Source organism: Erpetoichthys calabaricus, chromosome 6 (genome assembly GCF_900747795.2).
Source record: "Erpetoichthys calabaricus chromosome 6, fErpCal1.3, whole genome shotgun sequence".
NCBI classification, from domain to species: Eukaryota; Metazoa; Chordata; class Cladistia; order Polypteriformes; family Polypteridae; genus Erpetoichthys; species Erpetoichthys calabaricus.
The window spans coordinates 204,786,929-204,807,057 of record NC_041399.2 but is presented as its reverse complement, the minus strand read 5'-3'; the positions used below and the strand labels follow the sequence as shown (position 1 = coordinate 204,807,057).

General features: G+C 40.8%; 1 protein-coding gene across 8 annotated transcripts in view; it reads right to left on the bottom strand.

Annotated features, from left to right (window-relative positions):
* abi1a (abl-interactor 1a) overlaps positions 1–18,419 on the bottom strand; it is a 198,911-nt gene extending 180,492 nt beyond the window's left edge. The window contains exon 1 of one of the 8 annotated variants that reach the window (XM_051928996.1): positions 18,174–18,419. In XM_051928996.1, coding sequence (XP_051784956.1) covers positions 18,174–18,290 — 117 coding nt within the window. In that variant the 5' untranslated portion in view covers positions 18,291–18,419. The remainder of the gene's footprint in view (positions 1–18,173) is intronic. The other 7 variants (XM_051928993.1, XM_028804356.2, XM_051928995.1 and 4 more) reach the window with 7 other exon arrangements.
* Positions 18,420–20,129: the final 1,710 nt, after the last annotated feature.

Below are 20,129 nucleotides of genomic sequence, written 5' to 3'. Positions count from 1 at the left end.
AAATAGTTCAGCAACTCAAAATTTGACAATTACAGCAGGGAAGGATGGACATGTTATATTGGCAGACAGGAAATAATGTGTGAGGGATGATAGGGAAGTGTTGCGGTGGTTTCTGGGAGTCTGACGTCATCAGGGCTCGTCCGTGTTTACAAATGCACCCGGAAGTGTGCGTTTTCTTGATATGTCCGGGCGCTCTTTACGGCTCCGCCGCCTCGGTCTTTCTGAGGAATTAAAGAAGCAGAGGTTAGTACACTGCCGTAGCTCCCTCGTGGGACGTTTTACGCAACAAACCGGGTCGCTCAGCTGCTCCCTAATCGCTCGTGCGTGACACCACATTTGATTTTACATTTCTGTCTACTATTTGCTTGTTATTTCGTCGTGTCAGGGGAAAAAGAAAAAAAAAAAAAAAAAAAGGACAATCTGTAAGGAGTGCGGCTTGTTATCGTCTTTAGAGTCTTCAGGCTGGCCGAAGCAAAAGTCTTGGTAGTGTAGTTGCCGGTCTGGAAAAAGGCATCGGTTATTACAAAAGACCAACACCCAGGGTATGTTTTCTCTGCTGATGACATTGTGTTGTATAGCACAAGGAAGGCGGAAGTGGAGGAGAAGTTGGACGAATAAAAGAAAAATAGGGGACTGAAAATGAATAGAACACAAAATAGTTGAGGTTTAACGATGATCAGGATTCAGAAGTTAGTCTGCAGTGAGAGTTACTGAACAAATTAGATGAGTTTAAATACTCAGGATCAGAGGTAGCCCAAGATGAGAACTGGATACAAAGATAACCTATAGAGTTCAGTATGGATGGAACAACTGGAAGAAAGCATCAGGAGTATTGTGTGATAATCAAATAAAGGTGGGGATTAAAAATAAGGTTTTTAAGACTGTGAAAAAACCAGCAATAATGTATGAAGTTGAGACACGGGCAGTAAAGGGAGTGCAGGAGAAGTTGTTGGATGTGGCACATATGAGAAGTTTTGAGATGAATGTGTGTGTGGTATAGCGGGTCCACGGCTTGAAAAAAAAAAAATTCGTATAGTCATCTCGTTCTCCATGGGCGAGATTGCACGACCACGGGGAGTTCATGAGGTAGTTGGAGCGAGTCACACCTAGCTCTAGGAGCTAGTTCGCCCCACTGAATGTTCTATTGGAGTGGGGTGAGCAAAGCAGGTGTCCTCCCGAGGGATCTGAGGAGCGACTGCATGAGCGTGAAGGATGAAAGGAGGAGAGCCAACCTCGGACAGTCTGGCAGTGATGTCCTTAATGGAAGCCAAGACAGAGGTCAGCTGAAAGGAGCTTGTGGCTGTTGGGGCTCCACCAGCTGCAGGTGCAATGGGGGAGCCGGGGAGAAGGTGTGCTGAGATCGGGATAAGAGACACTGCATTTTAAACTCGGATTTTAATGGATTTATTTATTGAACCTGATGCACTGCACTTTGGACACTGTTTTGTTGGTTTTAATAAAAAGCACTTTGGCACCTTTTGGAAATATCCCCTGGCTTCATTAGAGAATTGTCCTCATATGTCAGCTAATCTCGGTGACATTACCGATGTTGTCGGGTTCAGAGCTCCCCGAAGTTGGATGGGAGCGTGGAGAGAACCGGCATCGTCACAGTGTGAAGTTACAAAGAAGGACAGAATTAGGAATGAGACAATCAGGGGTACAACAAAAATGGGAGAGATAGTACAGGAAAGTAGGTTGAAATGGTATGGACATGTGATGTGATGAGGAGATACAATGAATAGGACAGATTAAAATGGAACAGAAAATGAGGGCGGCCAAAGCAGAGGTGGATGGATAAAGTAAAACAAAATTTGAAGGAAAAGGGCCTAACTGGGGAGGAGATGCGGGACAGAGCTGCATGGAAACGGTTGATCAGGCACATGAACCCCACACTGGTGCGGGAATAGATGAAAAGGAAGTAGATGATGTGCTAATCAACATACAACACACCTTATTTTACTGTAGTACAAATATTTTATGTTAATATTTACAATTATGGGTATTTGTGTACCAATTTGATTTTTTTTGCAGTATTCTGTTTACTGAATGCCTAATAATAACTAACAGCCATGACATTTCTTTTGTAAAAATTTCATATTTTAGGAATATTCCAAGGCCATTGAACCTCTTTTTCTACGGAATGATTGAATCATCAGCTTGTCAACTATGCCAAAGACCAGGATTACTGGAGCACATTCTCACATGTTGCTAAAAGGTCCTGAGAGTGGGGTGTTATCATTGGCGCCACAACCAGATGCTCAGAACAGTAGCCGACACCATTTGTATAGCCATACCCCAAAGCAAGCAATCCCATCCATGCAGAACAATCGTGTCCTTTGTTAAACCAAGTGAGAAGGCACATAATCACCAATGGAAGCAGCTGGGTATTCTGGGAACTACCAGAAACTGGCAGCTGATCAACCACCTAAGTAAAATGCTTAAACTTTCTGAGATCATCTCTGTGACCTCTACTACCATTATTATTCAGACATTTCCCTGGGAAGACCGGATGGAAGGAGGTGCAAGAAAGGAAGAGAGTCAAGTATCATGGCTTGGTTGGAGAGTGACACTTCAAGGGGTGGTATGATCACAGAGAGTTAGGATGCAGAGGGTTTGCTGGGCTATCCCTCAGCATGGCCCTTGAGTCAACTGTCCACAACAGACACTCTTAAGAAGACAGTCATCAAAAAATATCACAGAGGAGACAGAAGCAGAATGAACCACGGCACAACACGCTTAAGACACAATTTGGGGCCTGATCCATCCCAACTAGGTTGCCCACGTCAGGGTGTATGATGTTCAAAAGACCCAAAACACCCTATGACCCCACGTAACATCACAAGATGCATCATTTAACACATGGTGAAGCATGAATTCACAATATACGTAAATGTATTGTGGGTTAAGCAACGATAATCGGCAGCCATACCATGTGCACTTCAGATCAGGTAATCCATGCGAGACTAAGCATGTTTATGGTCTGGCCAGTCCTTGGATTGGAGACCAACCAGGAAAAGCTTTGGTTGCAGCTGGAAGCGACGTTAGCAAGGCCAGCTAGCCTGTGGTCTCAATAGGGCTATAAAAATGGTGCTGTCCTTTGAATGAGATGTACAGCCGAGGTCCTGACTTTCTGCGGTCATAAAAGATCCCTGGGTATCCTTCATAAATAGTAGGGTGTATCCCGATGTCCAGGCTAAATTACCCACCACAACCCAGTCACTATGGCCCCCTAATCATCCCGTTTCTAACTGGCCAACTATCTCTGACCCTTTCACTGCTTAACAGCTAATTTTATTGGAAAGCATACTGACGCGATATAGCTGCCATCATATCCTCTACTGGAGGTGGTTAAAGTGGCTCCCTACTCACTATGTAAAGCATGTGGAGTAGTTTGAAAAGCACTATAAAAATGCAAAGAATCATCATTATTGCCAAGTGTATTGTCTCTCCTGCCTGATTTTCATATATAGAGACTGTAACACACACTGGTCTACACTTAATATTTGGTTGTGAATGAAACAGCCATTATTCACTGCTGAATTTAATTTTCCCAGCTACACAATCTTATACATTTAGCAGTGGTAGCTGTTGTAGTAATAGTTAGTGAATGCATGACAAAAAGTATGCTTTTAATAACAATACAAAAGTTAAACTAACATCTGCTATTATGTATACTAAGCTACTACACAAAAATAGGTGATGCCAACACTGCTGGCTCACAGCTAGAGGTGCCCATACTGCGTTGTCGTCCTAGTTACTTTCTGTGTGGTGTCTGGATGTTCTCACTGTGGACAAGTGGGTTTCTCTGGGTTAGCCCTACATTCAAAAAACCACCCGTTAGGTTAACTAGTGACTTTGCTCTTAGACGAGTGAATGTGTCCTAACATGGACTGCTGTCCAATTCAGGTTTGGGTCCTTTTTTAATGCCAAATCTGGCCAGATACATTACAGCTAATCATTTCAAACAGAAATATTAGAATCAAAAGGCTAAAATGAATATATGGTCATACATCTAAACATGCTTTGATAATTACTGTAATAAACACCATCTTTATACTTTGCTCTTTGAGATTTAAAGAGCACTCCTTGAGAAGCCTGAAACTAAAAACTTTACAGTTAATGGGGCAAGAAAAAGAAAAACAAAAGTAAAACGCAGAATGCAACATTTCCTGGTATTTAAAAAAGGATTGGTCAAGTGGAGATTAGAAAAGAGGAAATGAGCTTTTCTGCTGGCATCTTAGACAGCAGAAGCCAGGCCCCCCTCGCGCATCACGTTTTTCGCGTGTGAGGCTGGTTTGTCCAAACTGATATTGCTGACTGAATATAAAAGTTAATCCTCCTTAGCACAGATGTTAATCCCCCCGAGAGAGTTTTGCTTCAATGTTTGTTTTCCCTACTGAATGAGGATTTCTTTTTGCTGTATTTTCCCAGAGGAAAATAAAAATGCTAAGAATAGAGTCATAACGCTGATTGCTTCAGTTAGTGTCGACTTACTAAAACACATAAATAAGATGACACATATTGACAGATAATGACAATTCCAGCTGCAAAGTGAATTTAGAGGTTTTTTTTTTTTTTGTGGGATATGGATTCAAAATATAGTGCATAACAACTTTATACTTTAGTGCTTTTGTGAATTGGCTCCATAATATATGACTGCCCTAAAAATAAATAAAAGAATAATTAAAAAATTTCTATTCTATCACTATGTCCCTATTGACAAAGAATTCCTAAGACAAGCTGGTACAAGCATACATTCAAGTTTTGGAAGATCTTTTCCATTGTGGGGCCCGGAGAGCTTCAGTCCTGAGCGGCGACACGCAAAATAGCAAAAACCAAAACTGGACTCCACTGCAGGGCACATGCACACGCACACACATATTATATATATATATATATATATATATATATATATATATATATATATATATATATATATATATATATATATATATATATATATACACACACACACACAGTCATATGAAAAAGTTTGGGAACCCCACTTAATTCTTTGGATTTCTATTTCTCATTGGCCGAGCTTTCAATGTAGCAACTTCCTTTTAATATCTGACATGCCTTATGGAAACAGTAGGATTTCAGCAGTGACATTAAGTTTATTGGATTAACAGAAAATATGCAATATGCATCATAACAAAATTAGACAGGTGCATAAATTTGGGCACCCCAACAGAGATTTACATCAATACTTAATTGAGTTTCCTTTTGCTAATCTAACACCCTCTAGACGCTGTCCTCCTATAGTCTTTGATGAGTGTCTGGATTCTGGATGGAGGTGTTTCTGACCATTCTTCATACAAAATCTCTCCAGTTCAGTTCAACTTGATGGCTGCCGAGCATGGACAGCCTGCTTCAAATCATCCCATAGATTTTCAATGATATTCAAGTCAGGGGACTGTGACGGCCATTCCAGAACATTGTACTTCTCCCTCTGCATGAATGCCTTTGTAGATTTCCAACTGTGTTTTGGGTCATTGTCTTGTTGGAATATCCAACCCCTGCGTAACTTCAACTTTGTGACTGATGCCTGAACATTATCGTGAAGAATTTGTTGATATTGATTTGAATTCATCCGACCCTCGACTTTAACAAGGGCCCCAGTCCCTGAACTAGCCACACAGCCCCACAGCATGATGGAACCTCCATCAAATTTGACAGTAGGTAGCAGGTGTTTTTCTTGGAATGTGGTGTTGTTCTTCCGCCATGCAAAACGCTTTTTGTTATGACCAAATAACTCAATTTTTGTCTCATTAGTCCAAAGCACTTTGTTCCAAAATGAATCTGGCTTGTCTAAATGAGCATTGGCATTCGACAAGCGACTCTGTTTGTGGCGTGAGTGCAGAAAGGGCTTCTTTCTCTTCACCCTGCCATACAGATGTTCTTTGTGCAAATTGCGCTGAATTGTAGAACGATGTACAGATACACCATCTGCAGCAAGATGTTCTTGCAGGTCTTTGGAGGTGATCTGTGGGTTGTCTGTCACCATTCTCACAATCCTGCGCATATGCCGCTCCTGTATTTTTCTTGGCCTGCCAGACCTGCTGGGTTTAACAACAACTGTGCCTGTGGCCTTCCATTTCCTGATTCCATTCCTTACAGTTGAAACTGACAGTTTAAACCTCTGAGAGAGCTTTTTGTAGCCTTCCCCTAAACCATGAGATTGAACAATCTTTGTTTTCAAATCTTTGGAGAGTTGCTTTGAGGATCCCATGCTGTCACTCTTCAGAGGAGAGTCAAAGGGAAGGAAGCACAACTTGCAATTGACCTCCTTACATACCTTTATATATCTCATGATGGGACACACCTGTCTATGAAGTTCAAGGCTTAACGCGCTCATCCAACCAATTTGGTGTTGCAGGTAATCAGCATTGAGCAGTGACAGGCATTCAAATCATCAAACTGACGAGGGGACCCACATTTTTGCACAGTCAGTTTTTCCCATTTGATTTAATTTCATACAACTAAATTCTGCTTCACTAAAAATCTTTGTTCGGAAAACACCACAGTACTCAGATGTTCCTAGGAAATGAAAGACGTACAACTGTTATCTTTTTTGTTGAAAGGAGAGTCAATTATTATGCAGGCTAAGAGGGGTTCCCAAACTTTTTCATATGACTGTATAAGGACAGCTTAGCTATTAGCTAAACAAACGGTCTTGATGGACTGAATGGCATCTTCTTATTTGTCAAATTTCTTATGTTTCTTGAAATTAATCTTTAAATCGAAAAGAAACTTGGAAAAGTTACTAGCATTGTAAAAGCTTTCCAAGAGCTGTACATTCTATAAAAATGTTAATCGTTTTATTGTGCCTCAAATGCAGCTTATCTTGGGAAAGAAAAAAAAAATTATTATATACTAGACAAAGAGCCCGTTTCGACAACGTAAGATGAAACAGGCACGAGTGGAATAGTATAATATATAATAAGTATAAGCACCACAAACCTGATATAGGTGTATTGAATGAATGCGTAATTAGGCCTTGAGCTGTAGTCGAAATCGCCTTTCAGGCCTCTAGAGCTTTAATCGAAGTCGCCTTTCTCTTTGAATTTTCGCAGCTGTAGTCGCCTTTCTCTTTGAATTTTCGCGCCCGTAAATCCACCTCCTGCCACGATGTCGGTTTCGTAAGGTTTTTCGGGCAGCTGCGCAGAAGGCGACTGCGCATTCGGCTTCGGACATGCGCAGAAGGCGACTGCGCAGAAGGCTTCGGACAGACGTGAGTGAGTGAGTGAGGAGACTGGCGAATTATGTATTAAGATATATATATATATTATATATATATATATATATATATATATATATAATATATGGTTGAAAACAGTTTTACTGTCAAATAATGCAAAGAGTACGCAACACATGTTTCGCCCTAATTCTGGGCTCATCAGGCATACACATTCACCGCATCCCCTCTCGGGAATCGAACCTCGGACGTCAGTGCTAGCGGCGAAGCCCCTAACATTGCGCCACAGTGTGTGGTTCGTTCATTTGACAGCATGTAGATCAGGGTAAATTATATATACATTTATTGCATTCGTAGACTTGAGTCTTGATGACCTGAATTGTGTGGGTACTCTTTGCATTATTTGACAGTAAACTATGCAAAATATATATATACACACACACACACACACACACACACTGTACACATACACACAAACACATACAGAGTGAGAGTGAGAAAGAGAGACATTCCCACGAAAATACTTCATATGTTTACTTAACAGTAGGTGTATGAAGAGGTTATAGATAAAGAAGGAAAAAAGAAAAAAATAAAAACACTATGTTGGTATTTACATGTTAGTGGGATAAAACATTTCCTTTTAATTTTGAATACATGCCTCCAAAGAGATGGTTATACAGGTTTGCAACTTTTCTCCAGCTGCAAAAAAGGAAAAGACTGCCAAAAACCAAGCTGCTTCAGAAATTAAAAATAAATGTAAAAACTTCATGGTGAATTTTACTTCTGCGTCTAAATATAAAATATTTGGACAAGTCAAGGTCTTCTGATCACCACTCCCACCCCCTTCCCTCAGTTACACCAAATGGCTCAGCACAAATTTTTATGAATGCTTTCAATCAGTCAACAGACAGCAACTTCCTTAATTGTCAGACAAATATATGACATTGTAAAAATTATTAGTATTGAACGGATAGAGAAAATGGAAATTCACCACATGGCAGTCACAAATCTCATCTGTGACAGGTCAGAGAAAAAAAAATAAATGCACAACTGATAAGAACCCCACAGGAATATACAAGCCATGGTCACCAACTACAGTATATATTGTGCAAAGCTAATGCTTTTCATCATCTTTTCACTGGTAGGCAGCACGTGCCCTTACAAGATGCACAGTTCTGCTGCCAGGACCAATAACACAAAGGTAATGCTAAATCACCCCTTGGGCTCACCCAGAATACCAGAGGCACTACCTGCCTACCTATAAGGTCTTTTTCCAGGTCAATTTCTGAACCTAAGCTCAATAAATTAAGTGGGTGCAGCATTTATAATATTAACAATCTAGCAAACCCCGACTTCTTTGTGTAGCGATGGAGCTGCTACGCTTATAAAATGAGGGATGGACGAAATGAGGCCAACATGCAAGCCCTACAGAATTTTCCACCCCAACACCCAAATATTGAATAGAATGACAAATAGAATAGAATATATAATAGAATGACAAATGCTATTTAGGCAAAGTATTAAAAGAGAGTCATGAAAAGGCTTTTATTGAAAAAACGTATATGAAAATGAGAGAAATAGAAAATAATGTATAGGACTTTCTTATTGAGGAAAATGAGAAAATAAAATATGAACCTACTTGTTGCCACGTGACATTAGAAACGTCATTAGCTGGAGTATTTTATACTTTTCTGGTTTGTCTTTTGGCACTGCATAGAATGCCTAGAAAATGTGTGACATATTAATCATTTCATACTTTGCCATCCAATCTCCCAATCCGACCTGTCACTCTAATGTCCTCATTTCTAATCCTATCCATCCTCGTTACACCCAATGCAAATCTTAGCATCTTTAACTCTGCCACCTCCAGCTCTGTCTCCTGCTTTCTGGTCAGTGCCAACGTCTCCAACCCATATAACATAGCTGGTCTCACTACCGTCCTGTAGACCTTCCCTTTCACTCTTGCTGATACCCGTCTGTCACAAATCACTCCTGACACTCTTCTCCACCCACTCCACCCTGCCTGCACTCTCTCTTTTTCACCTCTCTTCCACAATCCCCATTACTCTGTACTGTTGATCAAGTATTTAAACTCATCCACCTTCACCAACTCCACTCCCTGCGTCCTCACCATTCCACCATTCACACAAATGTATTCTGTCGTCTTGTTCCTACTGACCTTCATTCCTCTCCTCTCCAGAGCATATCTCTACCTCACCAGGGTCTGTCTCCTCAACCTGCTCCCTGCTCTCACTACAGATCACAATGTCATCAGCAAACATGATAGTCCAAGGGGACTCCTGTCTAATCTCATCTGTCAACCTGTCCATCACCATATGAAGACAACAATACAAATTGCATTTGCATCATGCGGATAAAAAAAAAAAAAACTCATAACACGCATGCTGGGTCTTGGACAGATTTGTGGCAGATGAAATTTACCATACCCTTATGCCAGACAACTTCATTGTTTCTCCCCTACTCCCTACACTAGACCAGAAGCATTAAAGTTTGGTCCTGAAGGGCCACAAAGGCTTCAAGATTTTGTTCCCAGCTAGAAAGTATTCAGACCTCTTCACTTTAAGTTAAGTTCGCAGGTGATACCAAGATAGGTGGATTAGCAGAATATTTGGAATCCGTTACATCATTACAGAAGGACTTGGATAGCATACAGGCTTGGGCAGCCTTGTGGCAGATGAAATTTAATGTCAGTAAATGTAAAGTATTACACACAGGAAGTAAAAATGTTACATTTGAAAACACAATTTGATGTCTGAAAGTATACTGTATCTTATGATAACAATTTAGGAGTCCTAGTGGACTCGGCACTATCAACTGGCAGACAGTGTTCAGAAGCCATTAAGAAGGCTAACAGAATGTCAGGTTATGTAGCGCCTTGATGTGTGGAGTACAAGTCACAGGAGGTTCTGCTCAAGCTTTACAATGCACTGGTTAGACCTCATCTTGGGTAATGTGTGCAATTTTGGGCTTAAAAAAAAAAAAAAAAAAAGTCCAGAAAGAAGATTAAGAGGGGACAATATCAAAGTGTTTATGAAGGAAGACTATAACTTTAAAACGAATTCAGCAAGACCATGGGGACACAGTTAGCAACTTTAAGGGTAGGTTAGTAGTATGGTAGAAAGCAGGACTTTAGGGAATTTCAAAACTCAACTTTATATTATTCTGGATAGGGGGAGCGAGCTTTGTTTGGCTGAATGGCCTGTTCTCTTCCAAATTTATATAATGTTCTATAAACTAACATTTACTTGCTGAAATTCTCAGTTTCCACTATGGCATTACAACTTACAATGTCTGTATTCACATTAAATCTTGGTTCTTTAATATATTAAGTGATTCAAGTATAAACAATTTGCCTTTTTCAATATACAGTAAAAGCTGCGATATTTAGCATATGTGGAAATGGGTAGGAGTCAGATTTCAAAATATGGCAGATATTAAAACATTATTCCTGTAATGTACCTTAGAGTAATGTTTCTCAACCACTTGGTCACGACCCAAAGCCGCTGGAGGATCGCGAGTTACTATTGTTTTTATTGGTAGTAGTCGTGAGTGGGTTGTGCACTAGGTTGCTGCTCTGACAATTGTGCTGGATTCCCACTCTGATGTTTATGCTCGATTCATCAAGAGGGAACAACAACAACAACCCATGCCCACTCTGACGATCATGCTCGAATTACCAAAGGGGCCCAATGTCCCCTTGGCGGGTCATGAAAACACTACCATGGGAAAAAAAAAAAAAAAAAGAGGGTCAAAACACCACAAAGGTTAGAAATGCTGCCTTAGTGAATACACTAAACTTAAGGATAACCTCCTCCATTAGAAACTAAAAAATGTAATAAAATCAAAATAAATAAATAAACCATATCCATGTTTTAGTATACAGAACTGTGTGTCCATTGATTCAAGTAAGGGCATTTTAATTATTGATAACTCTGCCAGATGAATACTTTAGAAGAGGGCGCTATATCGTTGAGTTAAAGAAAGAAAAAAAAAATACTCCTCGTCTCTCAGTAATATTGAAACCGATTATTTGTCTAATTGTGAATAATGATGCATAATCAGTTCATAGTCTAATGATTTTATGTCATAAATTTACTGTACTGGCTGTGTCCCGCGGCACCAACCACATAGAAGTGAAACAGGATGATGAGGAGGGCATACCCAGCTCCCTACTCCTGACGTCACACTTTCCCCTCCCCTCGGCCCGCAGCCTCTGTCTCGGATTAGCGCGAATATATCACTCCTGCAAGCAAACTATGATTCTTAATGCCATGAGAGAAGTCGCAAAATCAACCGGAATGTTCAAGCAAATTATAGAAAAAAAGCCGATCTGTTAAATAGTTCTCTCGTGAAAAGCGGACAGATATACAGACATTGGATTTTATATTATATTAATATCTCTATATATATATATATATATATATATATATATATATATATCTATACATATACACAAGGCATTCGTAGTCTAAATCACAATCTGATTGTATGGGTGGTTATCTACCAGGTAACGCTTGTGGTTGGTCAACAAGTCGGCTAACATCTGCCACGGTGCCCTTTTTCAGTTGTGAGAAGCAGATCATAGAATGGTTGAAATAGTTTTACTGTCAAATAATGCAAAGAGTACGCGACACGTGTTTCACCCTAATTCTGGGCTCATCAGGCGTACACACTCACTGCACCCCCCTCTCGGGGAATCGAACCTCGGATGTCAGCGCTAGAGGCGAAGGCCCTAACATTGCGCCACAGCGTGTGGTTCGTTCATTTGACAGCATGTTGATCGGGGTAATTACATTCATGGCATTCGTAGTCTCAATCACAATCTGATTACCTGGTAGGTAACCACCCATACAATATATTATACATATATATTTATATTTGCATTACTTGACAGTAAACTATTCAACCATTCTATGATCTGCTTCTCGCAACTGAAAGAGGGCACCGTGGCGGATGTTTGCCGACTGGCAGCCCAATCACAAGCTTTACCTGGCAGGTAACCACCCATACAATCAGATTGTGATTCAGACTACGAATGCCATGAATATATATATATATGTGTGTGTGTGTGTGTGTGAAGGGTCTTTAAACACAATTCCTTTGCAAAAGGAAAGCTGTAAGTGTCTGGAAGTATTTTAGCAACTCATCAGCAGCCATCGGCACTTAATCAAACCCTCATTGCCTGCTTACTGGCTCACCATCTGCATTGGAGTAAATAATACAAATGTAATTAAAATGGCCTTGAGCTTTCTAACTTCTTTCAACCTGACAGTGCCTCATATATGAAGTGCTGAATAAACCGAAAAACAAGACAGACCACAATAGATTATCCCAGTAACATCAAGTTCCAGGAAAGGAGCTACCCTAGATGTCACATGGGGCACCTTCAAGAACCACAAACAGCAATTTACTCTAGGACAATGGGGCAGTTTCAAGATAGCAATTAATACAGACAATGGAAAAAAATAAAAAACCATGAGGAAATCCACATAACATGGAGAATATTCATGTGAACTGGGAATCAAACTAAGATGTAATCTCCGTGCATTTGTAACATAACCCGCTGCTCATTTGTCTGTTTTTCTGAACTTCTTTCAAATCAGTGTTTCTACAATCAGCACTAAAGAAAAGGCAAAAGCCTAACCTGGATGAAAATGTAGCCCTAATCCCCAATCTAAAAAAGTACAGATAAATGAAGATGTTTATTTAATATGCTGGTTACAAAGATGGGAATTCATGCATCAGTTTCTAATAGAAGAGACTGCTGTAATTGATAGTCTCAAGCGGTTGAAATCATCTTATTTGTTGCTTCCAGATAATTCAAAATGGAGTTGCAAAGATCATTAGTACAACTTAAGCCCTATTTGAAGAGCATTAGTTTTAGTTTCCTAGTGGCTAGGATTGACTCCAGCAGGCCCCCATGACCCTGTAGTTAGGATATAGCGGGTTGGATAACAGATGGATGGATGGAGACCTATTTATCTATAAAAATCATTGCTTCCATATTGGAGCATACATTACAATTTCAAGATGGCACTCTACGAAAGGTTTCGGGTTAAGTAAAACAACTGCGCGTGACCCGAGGCTAAAGGACCCCAAAACTGTGGAATGATCTGCCTGCTGTGTAAGAGATACCAATTCATTCTCCCCATTTAAGCTCACACTAAAAACTGACTACTTCAGTCTATTATAACCCAAGGAGGAAGACACCCCATTAGTGACACGTGATACATCAGTACTTAAAGTACCAGACATAATTTTTTTTAAGGAAATATTTGTGCTGCCGCCTCACACTCCCCACTCACCAAGCCCCCCCCCCCCCCACTCTATAATATATGTATATACTTCAAAAGGGCGAAGCATTTGCATCCCCTTTCCCTTGCTCTATCACGTGTGAATATCAGATCTGTAGGAAGTTCACGGGAGGGTCCCCCAACTCCTCATTATAATACACATATATCAGTTCGCTCTAAACTCTGAGCGGAGCGTAGTGTATGTTTTCCAGCTGGGGGGACAAAGCAACAGGGAGTGGCAGCAGAGGATTTGACATCCATTATTTGCTCTTGTATTATTTTGGTACCAGTACTGTATTTTATTATCACTCCAACAAAAGTAGCCAGATGGCCCAGCTCATCAGAATCATCCACTTTAACAAAAGGACAAGCGACAGTCTATCTGTGTCTCTGTCCGGTTCCTATGTCTCTGTCATTCCAAAAGATGGTGCCAACATAAACATTTTTAGTTAACAAATCCATTGCATCACAAACTGTTTTTGCAAATCCCATACCAAGTGGCATATAACCTGTAGTGCATTGCAAATTTAAATCCTGAGGGCAATATTGATTACTTAGACTTCAAACTGTCTTAGATGGGTAGCACACTTAGGAACCTTTTTTTATATTATATATATATATATATGAATGGAAGAGAAGGTCTGTGATACGGTTTGCATATTTGCAGCTGGAGATCCACAAAGGGAGAAAAAATGAATCACGTATCATAAAGTAGATTTTATTCCTGAGCTTTATATATATATATATATATATATATATATATATATATATAAATAAACCGTAACTCATGCTCTAGGATTTATTTTCTCCAGTAATGTTGACTGGTTTTCATTTTCTCACCAACACCATCAATTAGACAGTTCCTCTTTGTAAAGTTAACTGATTTCATATGGTCATGATTTTGAAAATTCTGAAAAGTAAATTCAGTGACACACAAAAAAACATAAGGAAGAAAGGTCTAGAATAAATTTTCAAGAAAATCAATGGTTAGACAGACCAACAACTAAGGCAGCCACCTAACTCTGAAAAGAAAGACCTGGAGGATAACTGGAGTACCCAGAAGAACCGCACAGAGACACATGGAGAACATGGAAACTCTAAGCAGAAAATGAGGTGCTGGATTTTAGCCTGGTATGCTGGATCTGTTAAGTGGCGGTGCTAATCACTGTGCACTACTGTGCTACCTACGCTACATATACATTAACTGCATTTCAACTAAATACAGTAATCCCTCATCCATCGCGGGGGTTGCGTTCCAGAGCCACCTGCGAAATAAGAAAATCCGCAAAGTAGAAACCATATGTTTATATGGTTATTTTTATATTGTCATGCTTGGGTCACAGATTTGCGCAGAAACACAGGAGGTTGTAGAGAGACAGGAACGTTATTCAAACACTGCAAACAAACATTTGTCTCTTTTTCAAAAGTTTAAACTGTGCTCCATGACAAGACAGAGGTGACAGTTCTGTCTCACAATTAAAAGAATGCAAACATATCTTCCTCTTCAAAGGAGTGCATGTCAGGAGCAGAAAATGTCACATAGATAGAGAAAACAATCTGTAGCAAACAAATCAATAGGGCTGTTTGGCTTTTAAGTATGCGAAGCACCGGCGGCACAAAGCTGTTGAAGGCGGTAGCTCACACCCCCTCCGTCAGGAGCAGAGAGAGAGAGAGAGAGAGAGAGAGAGAGAGAGAGAGAGAGAGAGAGAGAGAGAGAGAGAGAGAGAGAGAGAGAGAGAGAGAGAGAGAGAGAGAGAGAGAGAGAGAGAGAGAGAGAGAGAGAGAGAGAGAGAGAGAGAGAGAGAGAGAGAGAGAGAGAGAGAGAGAGAGTTTGTTTTTCAGTCAAAAATCAATACGTGCTCTTCGAGCTTTTAAGTATGCGAAGCACCGTGCAGCATGTCGTTTCAGGAAGCAGCTGCACAAAAGATAGCAACGTGAAGATAATCTTTCAGCATTTTTAGACAAGCGTCCCTATTGTCTAGGTGTGCGAACAGCCCCCCTGCTCACACCCCCTACGTCAGGATCACAGAAAGTCAGCGCAAGAGAGAGAGAAGAGTAAGCAAAGAGTAAGCAATCTAGCTTCTCAGCCATCTGCCAATAGCGTCCCTTGTATGAAATCAACTGGGCAAACCAACTGAGGAAGCATGTACCAGAAATTAAAAGACCCATTGTCTGCAGAAATCCGCGAACCAGCAAAAAAACCGCGATATATATTTAAATATGCTTACATATAAAATCCGCGATGGAGTGAAGCCGTGAAAGGCGAAGTGCGATATAGCGAGGGATCACTGTATGTCAAATTTCATAAATTAACTACATTCACATTTACTGGCAAATGACTACTCAACTGTATTAAAGCTGCAGAAATGTATACTGTGACAGGAAAACAGGAATATTTTCCTTAGCATATTTTGTGTTACCCTTTGTACATCCATCTATCCATTTTTCAACCTGTTGAATCCAAACACGGGGTCACGAGGGTCTGCTGGAGCCAATCCCAGCCAACACAGGGCGCAAGGCAGGGAACCAGTCCCGGGCTGGGCGCCAGCCCACCACAGGACACACACACACACACAACAAGCACACACTAGTGCCAATTTAGAATCGTCAATCGACATAACCTGCATGTTTTGGACTGTGGGAGGAAACTCACGCAGACACGGGGAGAACATGCAAACTCCACGCAGGGACGACCCGGGAAGCGAACCCAGGTCTCCTAACTGCGAGGCAGCAGCGCTACCACTGCGCCACCGTGCCACCCTACTTTGTACATTGTTTTGTATTGTTCTAAAGAGACAATTTTTCCATGGCAAGCCTGGCTTTTTGGCTAAATATGAATGGAAATCATTAAATAAAAAAATTGTTTCGTTTTGCATGTAAAGTTAAACTGTGGAAATAAATTATATGAAAGTCTGGATGGTAACTATCTACTCAGAATTGTATAACCTTTTGTAAATGTCAGAAAGAATAAGTAACGACATAATTCCTCAAATATGACAGATAGATGCAAAACACACTATATGATAGATAAGATAGATTAGAAAGGCACTATGTAATAGATAGATAGATCTTTAGAAATATATCTTGCATCCCAAGTGAACTAAATAATGGGTGTCAGTGATGCTAATGCAATTAAAAAGGTTTCTCTAATAACCACTGGGTATTTAAAATGACTAATTAATTAATGGTAAGCGAATGGAGTTGAGATAAAGGACTGGCTGCTGAAAAAGGGCTTTGGAAGTATATGTAAATAAATTAAACATCAATCATTTCAGAGTGAATCCTAACTTTTGACTGGTAGTGTATATTTGTATCTGCTGCTGTCACCCTGCAACTGCTTTCATGGTCCCCAGGAATTTGGCTATCAAAGTGATTTTTGAACTGTGGATTTTTGACCACCAACCCCCCTCACCAGTCTGAAGGCTCAACTTGTTAAATTTCAGAGGGGAGTGGGCCAACGCAAACCCCCTTCAAAAAATTTCAACAATTCATTTCAATCCTTGAAAATGATCATCGATTGTTACAGAGGAGATCCTTCCCACCGTCCAAAAAATGCTGTCAACTTAATTTGTGACTCTAAATTTGCGAGGAGAAGTGTATGAACCGGAGTTCGGACCCAGGGTTTGGTTTAGGATTTGGCATCCACTGCCCCTTGATAATTGAAAAACGTGACTTCTGAAAAATACTAGAGGGACGAATTTCTCAAACTGAAAATTGACCTTGTTTTGTGAATCGAAGGAACTCTGTGAGATTGAGAAGCACAAGATTAGAAAAGCACGATTTGACTGCGATGCGGGCAAAAGCACACTTTGCTTCGCTTTTAAACGATCATCTAATTACACGTTTCGGATGCAAGCTGAGCTTCAATTTACACACCTGGCGGGTGAACATTAAAGGCACACAAGAGGAGGTGGATTGCTGACACGTATGTGCAGGTATATGGCTTAATGTGGCACAACACGTTAGCGGAGAAATCTACACTCAGTCACTGGGTGGGGAGGATAGCGGGGACACAAATTCGGGCAATTCAGAAATGAACACAGCAAAAGGAGAGTTAAACTATGCCTCCATACGCACACACAGAGGGTGACAGCCTAGCGATGCCCTGCCACCGATGCCAGCAAGCGCCCTGTAGGAGCGAGCGAGCACTCACACCCATCCGCTGTCTCAAAACACGCAACAAACGGTACCCCGCCCAAACCGGACGAAAAAAAAAAAAAGATACCACGTTTGAACACACCAACCGCACAACGATATCGCCTTCCCCCCTACAAAATATGGGGTTACCCCTACACCCCCAATAACCAGGCGGTTGTGTACACAAGAGCGGGGGGCCCACTCCAACGCTCTAAAGACACGCCCTCGTACAAGATAAACGGTAGTAAGCTCAACACGGCAACACATTCTATGAATGAACAGGGGGGCTGGGCGGGCTGCAGCCTCTCCCAGTGAAACCAGTAAGCTGTCTTCGCGGGTCCACAAAGACACAGAGCGCCGCTCTGTCTCGCTCACCCTTCGCGTTCCTTCATAATTCCCCTTACCGCCGCCAAGCCCGTACGACTTCACATTTCCTGCAAGGATTCCCCCCAACACATCTCTAGTAACCAAGGGGCTCGCTCGCTTTAATTCCTTCAACCTTTTCGTCGTTTTCGTTTTCTTACCTGGACATAGTTGTTTTCACAGTAATCAGCTACCCTCGTCAGGTTCTGATAGCTCTCGATCAGAGCTCTTTTTCCAGCTGGGATTTCCTCCTCTAACAACATTTGCAGTTCTGCCATCTTACATCCCCTCTCTACATTTCTTCTTCTCCTCCTTCCCTTTGATTAACACACACGCTCAGTCACAGTCAGTGAGAGAGAGAGCGAAACAAGCACAGCCCCACAAGACAAGCCGCTCCTCCGCCCGGTATTGTGGGATTCCTGGCCTCGCTTTCGCCCACACAACGCTAACCCGGAAAAAGATGTGCGCCCTTCAGTGTTGCATCATGGGCTTTGTAGTGTTGTGAAACGTGCCTAGATAGATAGATAGATAGATAGACAGATAAGTGCCTTAATAAGCAGATAGATAGATAGATAGATAGATAGATAGATAGATAGATAGATAGATAGATAGATAGATAGATAGATAGATAGATAGATCCTCCATTGGTATGGCTACAAGAATTTCACCGCCTGCTCACACCCTGCCAGAACCCCTTACAGCCTGGCACCTGTCCTGAACAGTCCAATATAGCTTGCAGAGTTTTTTGGGGTTTCAAATCCAGCTACCTTTGAACTTTACCATTGGAAGACTTTGTCAATAATGTAGGTACCAAAAAAAGTTAGAAGGGATAAGAAAAAACACGATTTTATACATTCCAGAAAACTGGAAATACAGAAACCTTTAACAGAAAAAAAGATTACATACTTTCACAGAATCAACAAGTCAGGGCCACTGCCTGTGATAAGAAGCCTACGTCACTTAAGCAAGAGGTGCAGAGGGAACAAAGGAGTAGAGATAGAAGAAAGCAGACTGATGTGGCAGACAAACCTTTGACCAGACAAACAACATGAGGAAGAGATAAAATGTAGCAAACCACACACCAATGACTTCAGTTCGTGTACATATATTTATGTAGCTGACACTTTTATACAAAACTACACAGTTCACACTTCTGCAATGGAAAGGGTAGCTGGACATGTGGCTTGCTTAAAAGTTAACAGTCCATTGTATTGACAACTAAGTCTGTCTGTGATAAAAAAATGTTTTTTAGAGTTAAGACTGTAATTTTTACCCAACACATAAAGATTTAAATGTAAGCCTCAAAAACAACTTTCATTCAAATTATTTTATTTCTGTATATAATGAAATTCCCATTTGCAAGCTCAGAAGACAGTACAAATTTGCAAAGAGCTATTCATCCATTCAGTATCTTTATTTGATTTGTTCAATTTAGGATTACAGGTGCCAGAACCTATTCCTGGAACACTAGATGCAAGGCAGGAACCAGCCCTTAATGGTATTCCAGTGCATCTTTGGCATGATTAGGGGAAAAAACATTTAAAAAAAATGCTTAAAATAAAATTTAAAATAGCATTCATTTGTTTCCTGCCTTCCGCCCTGTGTTGGCTGGGATTGGCTCCAGCAGACCCCCGTGACGCTGTAGTTAGGATATAGCGGGTTGGATGATGGATGGATGGAAATAGAATTATATAATAACAAAAAGGTACCATGCAAGAAATACTTTAGAAACATATTGTAAAGTCTTTTCTGGTCTTCAAGAGGATGGTAGAAGTACAAATTGCCAAACTCAGCAACGGTCCACATTTGTTAACATACTAGCAAAATACCCGCACTTCGCAGCGGAGAAGTAGTGTGTTAAAGAAGTTTTGAAAAAGAAAAGGAAACATTTTAAAAATAACGTAACATGATTGTCAATGTAACTGTCGTAGGCTTATTTTAGCATTGAGAGTGAATTTGATGATTGTAACGAAAAGGCAGGAGTCACCAGCAGGAAGATGTGAGGGAAGGCCAACAATAACAGGCTTGAAGCGGTGGAGTAAAGAAGAAGGGAGCAGTGAGCATGAAGAACAGCTGAGGAAAGTAAGGAAGCGAGTGAGGAGGCACATGAGTGCGGG